General features: G+C 46.0%; 4 protein-coding genes across 4 annotated transcripts; 2 read left to right on the forward strand and 2 right to left on the reverse strand.

Moving 5' to 3' along the window:
• Nucleotides 1–100: 100 nt before the first annotated feature.
• TREMEDRAFT_41072 (uncharacterized protein) lies at nt 101–4,376 on the reverse strand. Its single transcript, XM_007007949.1, has 14 exons — nt 4,294–4,376; nt 4,173–4,244; nt 4,034–4,123; nt 3,853–3,986; nt 3,232–3,804; nt 3,073–3,184; nt 2,707–3,024; nt 2,105–2,660; nt 1,668–2,059; nt 1,537–1,622; nt 1,281–1,354; nt 1,012–1,238; nt 871–966; nt 101–759 (listed from the first exon to the last, which is right to left on the reverse strand). The coding sequence occupies exons 1-14, from the start codon at nt 4,297–4,299 to the stop codon at nt 229–231; spliced, it is 3,267 nt and encodes a 1,088-aa protein (XP_007008011.1). The 5' UTR covers nt 4,300–4,376; the 3' UTR covers nt 101–228.
• Nucleotides 4,377–4,613: 237 nt separating this feature from the next.
• On the forward strand, nt 4,614–6,182 carry TREMEDRAFT_65863 (uncharacterized protein; the record flags this gene model as incomplete). The annotated part of the gene is made up of 8 exons (XM_007007974.1): nt 4,614–4,959; nt 5,008–5,026; nt 5,071–5,075; nt 5,116–5,171; nt 5,264–5,350; nt 5,425–5,454; nt 5,494–6,006; nt 6,033–6,182. The coding sequence occupies 8 exons, from the start codon at nt 4,614–4,616 to the stop codon at nt 6,180–6,182; spliced, it is 1,206 nt and encodes a 401-aa protein (XP_007008036.1).
• A 384-nt stretch (nt 6,183–6,566) lies between these two features.
• TREMEDRAFT_70300 (uncharacterized protein) lies at nt 6,567–13,263 on the reverse strand (the record flags this gene model as incomplete). The annotated part of the gene is made up of 17 exons (XM_007008023.1): nt 6,567–6,871; nt 7,153–7,290; nt 7,526–7,673; nt 7,943–8,089; nt 8,253–8,402; nt 8,582–8,723; nt 8,824–8,908; nt 9,026–9,218; nt 9,268–9,609; nt 9,837–10,013; nt 10,165–10,446; nt 10,722–11,183; nt 11,416–11,651; nt 11,698–12,425; nt 12,468–12,691; nt 12,745–12,897; nt 12,949–13,263. The coding sequence occupies 17 exons, from the start codon at nt 13,261–13,263 to the stop codon at nt 6,567–6,569; spliced, it is 4,227 nt and encodes a 1,408-aa protein (XP_007008085.1).
• A 287-nt stretch (nt 13,264–13,550) lies between these two features.
• On the forward strand, nt 13,551–15,110 carry TREMEDRAFT_45881 (uncharacterized protein). The gene is made up of 7 exons (XM_007007958.1): nt 13,551–13,662; nt 13,776–14,022; nt 14,103–14,259; nt 14,317–14,385; nt 14,435–14,566; nt 14,687–14,855; nt 14,953–15,110. Exons 1-7 carry the CDS (start codon nt 13,588–13,590, stop codon nt 15,067–15,069), a joined length of 966 nt encoding a protein of 321 aa, XP_007008020.1. The 5' UTR covers nt 13,551–13,587; the 3' UTR covers nt 15,070–15,110.
• Nucleotides 15,111–15,141: the final 31 nt, after the last annotated feature.

Below are 15,141 nucleotides of genomic sequence, written 5' to 3' on the forward strand. Positions count from 1 at the left end.
AGTTAACACCGATCGAGTGTGGCGAACAACGTTCTCTTTCACTAAGGTACACTGGTATCACATCGGAGTAGCAAAGTACTTACAACCATGCAACACTCGCACTCTGCATACACATCGTTGCATCGTCAAAAAGCAGTCATCTCATTCAGGAATATCGACCCTACATCCCACAATGATCCCGCACCATCTCATCCATCAGATTATTCTAAATCGTTATCAATCACCTTTTCATCGGAACCCAGCCGCTGCCACTTTCTCCGGTACCTGCGTTTTTAGATGTTCCACCAAAGCTCGTAACTCGGCCTTTGTCTCATCCGTCGTATCGTCCTCGTGACTAGGATCCAACAACACATATGCAAACGCTTGTAACAAATGATCAATGTGAGGCATGAGCAGTTGAGGTTGATTTCTGAATACGTGAAAGATGGCAGCGTAGACCGCTCGGTTTTCCTGAGTATCAGACACCAGAGGTAAGACGGATACCATGACGGGCATCACTTGATCTAATGGGAGGGCGGAAGAGTTTTTCGTAATCATACGTGCTACAGCACCACATGCGTTGTCTTTCGCATTGTAGACACTGGGTGTGGAGTGTTCGGGAGGTGTGAAGAATGGTTGAAGAGTTTGAAGGAGTGGTAGGTATTGAGAAGACAAGTCAGTCGACGAGTTCTCGATCAAGACACCGGCAGCGAAGGCGGCGTTGGAACGGACGTCGGGATCTTCGTCGTGCAATGCTCGGGAGATGATTTCGAGGAGAGGCTGCAAGTCAGAACTGACATTCTGCTCAGACCACTGCATGAAACTAACCGAACCGAACGTGCTTTGCGAGGTGAGTGGGAGGATTGTGCAGAAAGAGATGTGTCAGCTCACCTGAGTAAATTGCGTGACACCTTCCTTCAGGTTGACGATTATCTCACCGAAACAACCGACAGCCATAGACCGCTCGGTACTCGTCCGTTGAGGCTCCTGATCCGATCAGACTTTCTCTGCGATCTCAATTTGGGGACTCACAGCATACTTCGCGATTAGAGGTAAGACGGAACCGAACGCTTGAGAAAAGTCAGGCCCTAGAACCAAAGCCATCGCCCCGAATATATCGGCCGCATTAGAGGCCAGGGCAGCCTCGTATTCTGAAGAATCGGCATCGACCGCGTCCGGGTCATCCTGATCAGGATCTTGTTGACATAAAGACTTTTTCTCGAGGATCTCAATAGCAAAGGTCGCCACTTCATCGAGATCTTGCAGGTCAGCAGTGATCAAAAGGGGAGAGGAGAACATACGGCCTTCGACGAGGGCAGGTCCGCAAGTGCTCATAGTGTCCGCTAGCTCAGAGCAGAGAAGGATGACGACGGATCTGAGCATCAGCATGGGCAAACACTCCTGGAGAAAGTCATCGCGGGATTTGATGTAAGATCAGAATTGGATTGTTAATCAAAGTCTCATTCGCCGTGGCGTCGAAGTGAGCTGAGTAAGTTTGTCATCATACGGAGAATTACAATCTGGGGATTTATACGTTGTGATGAGACATGCACTCACTGGTCGTCTTCAGTCTTCCAAATCTCGAAGATGGGAGGCAATATGGCGTCCACAATCTGTTTCACGTCATGATGAAAAGACACCTTCTACGAGATGTCAACATGATACCAACATCGCAAGAGTCCACTCACTACAACTCCTCCCGGGATCCACTCGTCAGGATGAGAGAGTTCGTATGTCGTCTTGATGAACGCAAAGAGCGATCCGATGGAAGCTTTTCGAATTCCTTCATAGTAATGCTCCAGGAGTTCGAGGAGGACTTGCATGGTCTCACGCACATAGGGGATGAACGCCTCTTTGGTAGCGGCGAATAACTCGCCGATCGTGTCTGCCGCAACTTCCTTCTCTATCGCCACGGCGGAGTTGACGTTACTGAACATGTTGTCTAAATCCTCAAGGTCGGTGTCATCGTCGTCTCCGTCCTCAGCGGCGATGTTCACACTGGTTTTTGACCCTTTAGAAGATCCAGCGCCAGTACTGAATGCCTCTGCAACAGCCTGAGGATTGGCGGCGTTCCCAGAGCCTGGCCGATGTCAGCGAGGACTGAATTGAAAACAGGAAAACGTACCATCGTCAATGACCTCGTCCACGGCCTCTCCCTGCTGACAGCTCGCAATGAGAGCAGGCACACATTGAGGAAGGTATGGGGCAAACTCTCCTTCAAACACTTTGGCCATGACGCTGAAGAATATGAAACTGCTCTCTCGAAGACGATTGTTGTCCATCGTCAACGCTTCAAAAGCCGCTTTCATCATGCTTTGGAAGTACGGGCGGAACATGTCAGAGCCCACAGCGTCGGCAATGGTGCCAATAGTGTCGGTGGCGACTCCACGCAGGTCACTCTGATCGTTCTCTGCTTGCAAGGCAATGAACGGGACAAGGCGTTGGATGGTTTGGTCAAAGTATGGCCGGAATTTGTCCTTTGCCGCATGAGCAGCTGAACCGATAGCTCCGGTGACTGTAATCTTCACGGGGATGTTTCCGTTCTCCAGTAAGACGAGGAGACGTTCCATGAGCAAAGTCAAGTAATGAACAATGTCGTCTCCGAGGATTTCCAAGTACGAGTCGAGACAAGTGCAAGCGTTTTTCTGAGTTGACGGGTCGACGATGAGGTTGAATAGGATCTGCCGAGTCAGCGACAAAGGGATCGAGATAGTGGGATGGACTCACGGGAACGATAATGGCATGTCGAGTGGCACATTCCTCAGATAGCCATTCACATAAACAGCCGAGGGCGATACAAGCAGCTTTTCTGACGATGATCTCGGGGTCTTGTAATCCACCCTCGATCAATGGCCATAGTTGGTCCACATGTGGGCGGATAAACTCGCTGCAGCCTTCGACAGAAACACCAAATGCCATCAGGGCCGATTTGCGCATGCTCGGATCGCTGGAGGACATGTAAAGCTCCAGCTGTTGGGAGAGGACGGGGAAGACTTGTCCTGGAGGCAACGCCTGTGCAAGAACGTCAAGGTTCCGGAAGGCGAGCTGAAATTGACGTCAGCCAAATTCGTAGCGTCTTTCCAAGATACTCACTCGTGAGGGAGAATCTTCGTCTGCATCTTCTGGCTCTTCCTCGCAGCCTATAGGTAGCAAACCCTCAATGATTGGTTTGCCCAGCTGAAGCGCTTGGACCTTGCTTTTCTTGCTAGATGATCTCAGCCGGTAACTTTATTCTCACACGAGATCACTCACTATCTAATAATCCAAGACAAGGTGTTGAGCGCACCGCATCGGATCTCGCCATCGACACTCTTGTCTGACCCCACCTGCAAGAAGAACTGGACAAGTTCAGGCACGTGCCTAGCGACCAGAGGGGTATCGAGGATCAATAGCGTCTCAAAGACGTCGTATCCATGTTTCACACCTTCATCATCATTCTCTCTGATGGCCTGTTGAAGTACACTGATCATGGCGGGTATAAGATCCTGGAAAGCTTTGATGTCATGTGTGTCATCCGAGCTCAGGTATTCTGCCAATTTGGCAAGTGAACGGAGGGTTGTGATGCGTACCTCGTTGGATTCGGGATCAAGAAGGGTCTTCGCAAATAGACTAAACAAGTCTTTGAGGTGAGGTTCGAAAGAGTCGACGATAGTGTCAAGGAGGGAGAAAAGGACATAGATGGCGGTTTCACGGTGCATGCGATCTGGGGATTGAGCAGCTTGGTAAAGACTGGGTAAAAGCCCGGGCCATTGCACGGGCTTGACGGTGAGTTCGAGATCTGCAATGGCAGATACTGCTCTTGCCAAAGCATGTCGGACGATGGACCTGTTTCACTTCAGCGAGGGGTAAAAATATGAATATCGCGTTACTCACGTGGGTTCTTGAGTGAGACGCGCCAGCAAGCTCTCTTTTATCTGGTTGCGCAGAGTGGGATTTATCTTCTTCCATAACTTGCCGTCGCCGGCGGATATACGTTTTCTCAGTTCGACAGCGGCTAGTTGTCTGACCTGTGAAGCGTCAAGACCAAAGAGGTCGTCTTTGAGAAACAACTTACGCCCTGGTTCTGACTAGTGGCGGAAATTTCGTAGAGGGCAGGGATGCAATGAGCTTTCTTGTAGAACTGGGTATTGAGCTGAGCTGTTGCCTTTAAATGGTCAGCCATGGGAAATGACAAGTTGATACGATAAACTCACCCGCTTGACGACGTTTGTATCTGTGACAAGAGAGGCCTCGAGGAGCTGGTGCAAATTCTGCATGAACTGAGCCTGAAAGTCAGCGGCGAACTCGACAAAGAGCGTGGTGGTTGTGACTCACGTCCATCCTGGTAAGTTTGTGGTCTGGAGAGAGGAGTAGATAGGAATAAGATAGGGTGAGACAGAGAGAGAAGGGGAACAGACGATGGGAATGGGGGTTTGCGAAAAAAAAGTTGAACAGGGGAGGAAGCACGGGCTCTTGTTTTGATAACAAAGTTTCTGGTAGAATAACACGTCATGTGCGGGGCTCCGCAGGATTTTTCACCAAATCGTGCCTCCACTCCGCTCCCCTATAAAATCGATGAGGTGCCATAAACTCCAGCCACCTACAGACTTATCCCATTCCTCTCAGGTGTAGCGACTATATCCTTGCAGCCCGACATGCCAGACAATATCAAAACAGAGGACCTCAGCGCTCAAAACTTCGCCGCGACTTTACAGAAATACGTTTATTCCCCTTCCTCCACTTCCCTCAAATCCCATATCAAGGCCTCCCCTTCCACCCCTACTCGATCACTTCGTTCTAAATATCACCCCAGTCCATCTACCCCGATATCGACCCCTCAAAAGCGTCTTCGTCTTGACTCTTCTTTCTCCACGACTTCACCGGACGAACCTCAAACTCCAGACAGCTCTAAAAAGTCTAAAAAGCCTCGACCATTCGCAAGTCCTGAAGTTTACGCACATCTGAAACGAGTGGGCGATATCCTTCAACCAGATCTTGATAGTGAGTCTCTCTATATCCGAAAAAAAGGTCTCTTGGGATGACATACAGTCGTTTTTTGCGGTATCAAGTAAGTCCTCGACTTCCTCCTGGTTGACATATGCTGATAGACAGTCCTGGTGAGTCGCACGGGATTCACATACATAAACTTATCTCTAGGGAAACGGTCTTCTACGGAGGGCCATCATTTCGCTCATCCCACCAACAAATTCTGGGTAAGTATAGCCTACTTCTCTGTGTAATCTAACTTGCTCTTCATCCTTAAGTGAAACGACTGTAATATCCCAATTGTATTACTGATGTTCAGCGAGCAATACACTTATCAGGTTTGACAGATCGTCAATTGAGTCCTATGGAAGATCATCTTCTTCCTGATCTATACAACTATGGACTAGTACGTATCATCAACACATTTTCCCTGTATCTCCAAACTCTTCTGATCAGTTGAATATCAATATTGACAAATAGACGAATTTAGTAGATCGACCCACTTCTGAGGTGAGCAATAAAACCTCCTTGCTCAAACTGACAAAGAAGCAATCAGAATTATCTACTTTGGAAATGCGTCTGAACGTTTTTCAATTTTCCCAGAAAATCATTCTAAATCGTCCGAAAGTCGTTTGTTTCGTCGGTAAGAAGATTTGGGATGTGTATGAGAGTGTAGTGAGCAAGACTGCTGTATCGACCTCTCAACCTTCAACTCCAAAAAAACAGATCAAATCCGAACCGACATGGTCGTCGAATATCAGTTGTGAAGATCCAATCGAATTAAATGTGAAAACAGAGATCAGAGAGGAGACAAATCTTGGAAATAGCATTAGACTCAGATCCCCACCTTTGACACCCATATCTGATCATTCCGAACGATATCATACGGCAAAGCATGAAGAACAATCGACGACTGTCCACTGGACTCAATCTCGTAGACTTCGATTACCTCTTCCTCCATCAGATGAAGGTGAAGGGAAAGAAGAATTCTGTTACTTTTGGGTGGTACCAAATACCTCAGGTCTGGAACGTACACCGGTAAGATCATTCTCTATGATCAAAGTGAGTCTGACGAAGAGATGCCAGAGTTGGTGGAACGATTCAAACGTTTGAAAGAGTTTGTGGGTATGGTCAAAGATGGTCGAGCGGGGAATGAATGGAGGGATATCGATTTGATTGGTGTGGAAAGGGCTACTGAGAATAAGAGACTTGCCGGGGAGAAGAGAGGTAAGAGATGAGGTCGAAATATTAAAGTACAAGTAAAGCTTTTGTCAGGTGTTTTGAGTCGTTGATGAGATTCCAGATGGTCAACCTTACAAATCACTTTGGTGAGCCTGCAGGACAAGCTTGCATTAATCAGTGAAGATCTCACATTCCTCAAATAAGCGTCTGGAAGATTGACCATTCTCCCCAATGCTACAAACCAACGACGCTTTTGATCACCCCTCCATCTGTACTGCATGACCGTTGACCTTACATCGATCAAAGACCTTGGAGGCAGCCGGTATGTCATATGAGTTACCAGTGTCAGTGTGTATTGTACAATCACTGCATTTCCTTTTCAAATACCACCTATGCAAATGAAACCTAACGAAGATGTACACTACTTCCACTGAAAAATCTCACCAAAACCCTCCTAAAGCTTGTAAATCAGAAGCGACAGTCCCACCATCCGTACCTATCTGTTTTAACATTTCCCTTTGTCTATCAATAGGTTGTATAGCGAATCTTCCTAATAATTCTCCATCCAATATACCTCTCGAAAGAGGTTTGGCAACTAGGTCATTACGGACCGTTCGGAATGCTCGAGGATTGAGTCCTGCTACATGTTGAGCATTACGAATGAGTTGATCGGAAACGAAATGAAGTCTTCTGAAACGAGCAGGTTTGGTTGATACGAATGTTGAGATTGAACCGTCTGCGTGAGCTGGGAAGTTAGTGTGGGTTCTCTGATTCTACGTATGTTGAATGTGATTCCAGAGTGTCATCATCTTCGTCGTGGAGAAGTGGTGTGATGCTTTACTACTGCTTGACGCCAGGTACACAAGGGGACACTGTCCTGTGTGTTTGATAACTCGGTCAGAGACGAGACAAGTAAGGAGGGAGGTTGTGAGTCATCAAGACAAGGCGATGAGGTTTACAAAAGAGGGAGTCTCAGAACAGGATGAGAGTGAGAGATGAGGAAAATATAAATGAAAAAAAACCCACCACATATGATTTGCGTTTGCGGAGCGAATTCTTCCTCTACTCCTCTTCTCCGGGCAATCATAGTGGATACAGTCACCGGTGAACCACCATGATATTCTGTCCGAACAATCAACCGTTCACCATTGATCGATTCTGGATCTATACGTTAGCAAGCCATCCATTTGGGTGTGACACATCATAATCCATTGAGCCATCTTCCTTGGAGTGAGGTTCGAATGAGCAGGATGCACGTAGGGAAAGCAGCTCCGACGGATCGTCTTTGACTCCGATTCATGATGTCCAGCAGGTATGTACTAAAAGTAACTCAACCAAAAGGTAAACGAAGATGGAGGAAAGAATCGCAAGGTAGATACAGTGGATATTGATGACTCACTAGCAGGATCAAAATCTACCATCCTTATATCACCCGAACGATCGTAAGTGAGGAATGTAACATGTCCATCATGTACCAAAAAGTCCGCAGAGGTCACTGAAATCGGCATGAGATCTTTACTGATTACGGTGAATTTGTAAGGGTCTTCCTATAATTCTCAGCATCGTTCTTTCTCCTCTAAATTATTCACAGAGCTTCTTTTTTCCTCGACACAGACGGCTGGTTCATTCAATGCTGCAGAACGGCGAAGATGGGGAGAGATCGTGACGATGTGACAGAAAAGACTCGATATGGAAATACTATCATTTTGACAGGATTCCGGGACTCGGTGGAATGGGAAGGAGATGTTTTCCCGATCTGCATGTTGCTAGCGAATAGGGATAGAGAGGAAAAAAGAAAAAAGAAAATTCGACTCACCTGAAAAGACAAGAACCAAATACTTTTTACCATATCACTGATCAAGATGAAATTTTTAAACACTTTGATACTTGTCAAATATATCATTACATCCACAAAAGCCAAACCCATTAGACGTTCATCAAAATCAAGACCTTTGACATACATCTATTTGCATTAGCTTCATCCTATCACATTCTGACCCTGATACTAGCCATAGGACCCGGGAGGCTTTCTTGAGGGGCCGATCCAGTGCCGTTAGAGTTTTTGTGAGAGATGCAAGGAGTCGAAGAGGTTAAGGGGAAAGTGATAAGGAGGTAGTCAGACTTACCTTGGGTCCATTGGAATGGAGTAGATAACCATTGATATTCCCCAACGCACTGACTGGGTTTCTACATGGATCTTTACATCGAAGTTTGAGTGCCCAAGCGCTTTTCTGACCAGGTTCGGGGACTACTTCGACTACTTCGAATATGTATACCTGGTGATCAGTGACAAAGTCGTACTTTTTGGCCACCAAGAAGCGAAGGGAGCCTGACGTGAAGGAGACTGTGATCGCGGCTTGAGGTTATAACTCGAAGTCGAGAGCACGATAAGATTGCCACTGGTTGAGACGAGCGAAGGAGAGGAAAGAGGGCGGGGAAGAAAATTTACACTCACGTTACCCCTAGTAGCTCTATCTTCACCAAAGTCGAATCCAGTCCCTACAGCGACGAAATCTCTGTATCCTCCCGGAACACTGGAAGACTCGAGCAATACACTCTGCATAGAGAGCACATTTTCATTTTGATCAAAGTCGTACCTATACATAAGCCCCGCAACCATCGATCGCCTTTCCGCAACTTCAATTGAATCTCGAGTTCACAGAATAAGAGTGTGTCAGGCAAACGTAGGAAACTTACCCGTCTATAACCCGCCAAGGGTCAGAACCTCTAGAGAAAAGTTCGAGAGATGAACGTTCGTTCAGAGGAGGAACCAGGTTTTCGCCTAACACATAAGTACTGCCTCATACCATGACATGATCAGTGCTTCATATCGAAAGATGAAAGTTTGAGGATGAGCGATGTAAGGGGTGAAAGAAGAAATGAAGGGAAAAGAACATACCTTCCGGTCCAAGTTGTATCTCTCCCTCTTCATCATACGCTTGAAAAGGTACTGAAATAGCCGTCGCACCGAGATAATGTCCAGAAGGAGGATCAAAAACCACATTGGTATATGTCCTCTGCATCTCATATCTATCACAAGGCATCGTTAAATCGGTATTGAGACTTTGTGGGAAATAACATATAAAACAACCCTTTTTCCCCGTTCAACATCATGCACAGAAGAAAAGAAAAGAAACTCACATCATCAATCTTCATGAAATATTCTCCCATACTTCCAAGATGTGTTGTCGGTCCAAAAGCCATAGCACCTTGTTTCAATCCATACAACCTCAAAGGGTGTTTCTCAGAACTCATGATCCAGTAAGGTTTTTCGCCCGTGATGAAGGCACCGCTTTGTCCTTCGAGGTTGTCGTATGGAATGATGGTGCTTGATATGGAGGTCGAGGAAGATGGTGAGATAAGGGAGGTGTGGACTTTACGAAATCGGACCGCTAATGATCGTCTGGAGGGAGTTTGGGAAGCGTCACGGGTAAATCGAGGTTGAGCTTCGTATATGTTTAATCGGCCGGATTGGTGATATGCCTAGGTATCAGTGCGGCTCTCACATTTAAATCCAAGTAGTTATAGCTACTTGTGCGTTCGATAGTGCAAGACAAGATCGATATGTGGAGTGAGTTCAGCTCGGGAAAACGAACAAAAGTGGTCATGCTGGGCCGAGATCAGGAAAGATTGGGCACATCAGATATGGTGACGACAAAGAAGGGCCAGGAGAGGGGTAGAGGAGTGGGAGTGGGGGAGGTTTGACGTACCAACATATGAGGACGTGGAGAACCTCGACCGATAGGACAAAATAAGAGCTGCTTGACTTTGTCTATATTCTCTTCATAGGACAGATCCGCATCGGCGGTTTCATCCGTAAATGTAGCTGCGGCCGTACCTAGACCATCTGACTGTAAAACAAGAGTGAGGTCAGGTAACGATCTTATCTGTTCGTCAGCTGTGCACGTCACACCCACCTTGAGCTAGGAAAAAATGATATTGATCAGACCAAATTATGTTTCTCCCTTGCTCCTCTGTACACGAGAAGAGGATATGAAGAATGAGTTGGAAAGAAAATTGAGTAGACATTTGACCCACCTCAAATCTCCCTGCGGCAGAAAGCAAAGCCAACCACTGTGTCCCCCTCGCGGCATTCATGGCCATCTCGGTACTCGGAGCATCAGCCGATATAGCGGGTTTTTCCTCTTGTAACCTCTTGATTTGATCTTGTGTGAGTTGCATACGGTTTTGATGACCTTGACGAATGGCGATAGATCGTGCGGTATGATCTTTCAAGTTGTCTAAATCGGATGCTTCGAACATGCGATAGATTCCTGTGGTATCACTGAACACTTCGATGGCTTGATAGGGAGGTTGTAGCTGCGTGTCAGTGATCTTCTCCGGTGTCACTCTTCTACAAGTAGGTGTTTTATGTCTGATGAGGTGTCAGGGGGTCCACACAGCGGTCTGTGTGAATAGGAAGAAATAACCCTTGACGTATGCCAAATGTTGAGCGACGGGTGAGGAGACAAGGAGAGAAAGCAAAGAAAAAGACTTTGGGTGCAGTCAAGAGACGAATATTAGAGTCTATCGAGTTCACAGTACAAGATGTAGCGGAAGTGGGCAGGGTAATAGCGGGGGAGAGGGTCACTTACGCTATCAGAGGGAATCTTAACCTCAGATAATTGTCTAGCAACAGTATCTCCAACAAACATTGACCCACTCCCATTCACCCTCCTTATGACAACATATGGATCTGAAATACTAGCAGATACGATCTCTTCACCTTCATTCCCAATACTTTGTTGAGTTTTACCATCACTATCAAGCAATAAAACTTCTGTTTGAGTGACGACCAAAACATTCGAACGTTGAAAAAAAGGTCCTACTGTCAAACTTTTTCCTGATATTCTACCGATCTGCTCTGGATTAGGTTTGGCGGATAATGAGAATATACGAGTTTGAGTAGCTTCTGAACTAAAGAGCATAGTGGTTCGTCTATCTTCCGGGATAGATTTGAGATGTTGACCTGAAGGACGTTGGATGGGTAAGAACCAAACTGATTCAGTATTGAAGAGTTCGTTGAATCGTCTTCTTTTGGAGATGGGTATTCCGCGCTGAATGTCAATGTCTGGGAAGAGATTATATGGTCATCTTGTCAAGAACTGGATACATTGCGTGAACTTTGTCTGTCAAAGTAGGAGGAGAGTCGTTTGGGTCAAAACATGACCAACTACTTTGTCGAAAGGTAAAAGTGTGATGAGCGTGAAAGGGCGAGGGGAGTATGGAAAGGGAATACAGGAAAGATAAGAGAGGGATGTTGAGGGAAGAGATAACAGAAAGACTTACTCTGAAGGCGTTAAAGGTCGAACGTTTACTACCTCCTCCTATAGTGACTAATTGTGGATATGTTCTTGTTCCTTCATCAGTCGAAGCTATTCCAAATTCCATATCGACAATTTTCCCAACTCCGGTCAAAACGTCAGCAGGTGAAAGAACTATATTGGCCGGACCAGTGATAGCTTGATACTTTGCGCCATTCGTAGCACCATTTGTGAGAGGTACGTCTATATCACCATACAAATCTAACGAATCAGCTCCATCGAATATACCAATCAAGACAAGAATCACCTTCATCCCAATCCACCTCCGCTTCGGCTTCAATGGCAGGTTTCCGATCTTCGATGGCTACTGCTCTTTTTATATCCACATTGGCCAATAAAGAATCTCCTTCCGCACAACCCACAAATATCGCCTGATTACCAGTTGTTACCATACTTGACGGAGCAGGGACATTACTACTCTGTTCATCCACTTTGATAGCTCCTATAGCTCTCCCATTCATCTCGAACCTGACTTGATGTACATCACCATTTTGAAGAACCAACAACATATCTCTTTCAGTGACAAAAACACTTTTACTCCCTTCTAAACTGATCTTTCTACTTTCACTACTTTTATCACAAGGTAATGTGGTGATATGACTCCACCAAGCGTTCACAGAAGTAGCGACAGTTCGACCTGATTGATCTATATGTAATAAACCTGTTGTAGTGACTAAAACGACACCTCCTAATTCTGCAGGACAAGCGACGATATATAAACTATCTGATGGTAAACCTGAAACGGAAGTGAGAAGTGGATAAGAACCACCGGCTGTTATATCGAAAGTTCGAACTTCAAGACAGAATGTATCGCGTTGAGAATGATATCGACCTGCCCAAGTATGATAAGGCGAGTAGAGGACAGCTAAGGTGGGCGAATGAAACCCAGGTAAGAAGAGTAAATCTTGTAAATTTTTGATTGTGGGAGCGACATCTGCCAAGGATAGAACGAAAGAAGGGGAATATGGAGCATCCCTGAATTATCAGCTTGATCATGTAGGAACAAGGAAAGCTGACTTTGTGAAATTTTCCAAGGGATCTAAATCTGATTGTTCTTGTAAAACAGGTAAGATGGCGAGTGAATCTTCAGGGAGAGTCAAAACGGCTAGTCGAGAGAGAGGATCACTTCGTAACAAAGGTGTATAGAATTGTAAATCCCCAGTAACCATTTGTTGACATCTTTCGTAAGTATGAAGTGAGACTGTTGCGATATCTCCTCTGGACCATTCGAGCAAGGCCATCTAATTTGATTAGCAGCTTCAAGACCAGTGAGAAGTAAGCTGTGATGACTTACCTTTGCATCTTTGAAAGATACTAATAATCTGTCCAATCCATCCACACTACTTTCAATAGTTCTTAGAGGGGCCAGACCGGTGATCCAACCATGTAACGTATGTTGGCATAAGAGATGCAACCTTCTGGTTGTTTCGTAATTGACAGGAGCTCTCTATATCTATCAGCACTACCAAGATTAAAAAAACACACAATGCATGCTCACATCTCTGAAACCAGTATCAAAGAAATTATCACCGATATCATCTGCCATATCCTCGTCCATCTTTTCCACTTTTGTTTGATCTACACCATCCTCTCGAGGAGACTCAGGGATGGGTACCTGTTGTTCTCGGATCTCAAACACTCGTAGATCCTGACCACCAGCAACGACAACATTTCCGAGTACTTTGATAGGAGGGGTTTCATAAGGAGTATGAGGGGAGGGAAGGGGGTAGATGGTGGAAGGGGTGAAATTGGGTAGGAAGAGGGAGAAATGGACAGAGGAGGAAGGAAGAAGAGGTTGATGCAGTGCATACATGTTGGACATGGCTGAAATAGCCTCTCTACGGGGCATGTAAAGGTGTCAAGGTACAATCGCTAAGGGCGGGGGGGGGGGAGAGACAAAGTATGTAAAAGGTTGAGATTGTGTTGCAAGATGCGAGGTGCTAGATGCTGGAGAAAGTGAGAGCGAGAGCAGTGGTTGTTGTCCAGAAGTGCCACAGATATCTATTCCCGCGGCGTTTATCCTCCGAATGAACCCGTTGTGGCCGTTGGTATTATTGGAGACAGCCAATTGGGCGATTCAAAGATCTCATCCTCGCATCTATAACAACCCTCTTGTTCACCCCCTACCCTACACACCATGTTCACACAAGCCTTCCCTCGGCTACTAGCCAGGGCTACGGCTAGAACCCCTTCTCTCAATCATATTGGCAAAGTGAGTCCCGCTCCGACTCCACCACAATCATTCATCCGGGGGCTGTCATTGCTACCCCTATCGTCCCTTCAGATCGAGATCTAAAACCGAGGAAAGATTGCTCATATATTCAGACCCGGTTCGCCTCAACTCTACCCTCCCCTTCATCCCCTTTGACATCCCGTACCGCTCTATTATCCGCTTCTTTAGTCTCAGTAGGTACCATGGCGTGGTATACACATCTATACGGAATTCCTTTTTTACCCGAAGCTTCCGCCAACACCGCTGCAGAAGATGGTTTACACCCTGCCAGTTATCCATTCGAACATAAAGGTCCATTCGAAACGTTCAATCATAGTGCTATCAGGCGAGGATATCAAGGTGAGCTCTTAACAATCTCCACTATTCATCTCCTCATCAATCATATAGCTTTACCAGTCGTACTGAGAGCTAATCATCAGTGTATCGTGAAGTCTGTGCCGCTTGTCATTCTCTCGATCGAATCGCTTGGAGGAACTTGGTCGGAGTGTCTCATACCGTTGATGAGGTAAAAGCTATGGCTGAAGAAGTGGAATATACCGATGGACCTAATGACGAGGGAGAAATGTTTCAAAGACCGTCAGTCTTTCAATCAATAATATACACATATTCATGACTCTTGTGCTGATTATACAGAGGAAAACTTGCAGATTATATGCCACCTCCTTATCCTAATGAAGAGGCCGCTAGAGCTGGTAATGGAGGGTCAGTCAAGTTTCTTTCTCTCTGTCAGACATTGACCTGACCGGTACAGTGGTCTTCCTCCCGACTTGTCATTGATCATCAAAGCTCGTCATGGTGGTGCCGACTATGTGTATTCTTTGTTGACTGGTTATGTTGATCCTCCTGCTGGTGTCAACGTTGCGGAAGGGATGAACTACAACCCGTGAGTGTTTTCATATTCTTGCAACATGTGTCACTCTCCCTGGTACCCCCATTTCCACCACCACTCATCTCTGAGATATCGCTTGTAAAAGAAAGGTAAAGGTCAACACCTGACATTCAGGTATTTCCCAGGTGGCGGCATTGCCATGGCTAGAGTATTGTATGATGGATTGGTAGAATACGATGATGGTACTCCCGCTACTTCGTCACAAATGGCAAAAGATGTGGTAACTTTCCTCTCATGGGCAGCTGAGCCAGAACATGACGAGAGAAAGAAGATGGGTTTGCAGGTGAGAAACTTGCTCTTTTCTCGCCATCTCCTTGTTCTCTGTTCTTCGGAACGCTCAGCTGCCCTATCGTTTCTTCACGATCTCAGCTGAATCATAGGCTGTCATCATCCTCTCGACAATGTTTGCAATTTCAATCTATGTCAAACGGTTCAAATGGTCCGTTGTCAAAAACCGAAAACTTTACTATAACCCACCCAAGGAAACGGGTCATTAGGATAGATTCTTTTGTGAACATGCATAAGCCTTTACGGGTCCACGTTCCTTGTCATTTTCATCTTCATATGTG

The sequence above is a fragment of the Tremella mesenterica genome (genome assembly GCF_000271645.1).
Source record: "Tremella mesenterica DSM 1558 unplaced genomic scaffold TREMEscaffold_17, whole genome shotgun sequence".
In the NCBI taxonomy this organism is placed as follows: domain Eukaryota; kingdom Fungi; phylum Basidiomycota; class Tremellomycetes; order Tremellales; family Tremellaceae; genus Tremella; species Tremella mesenterica.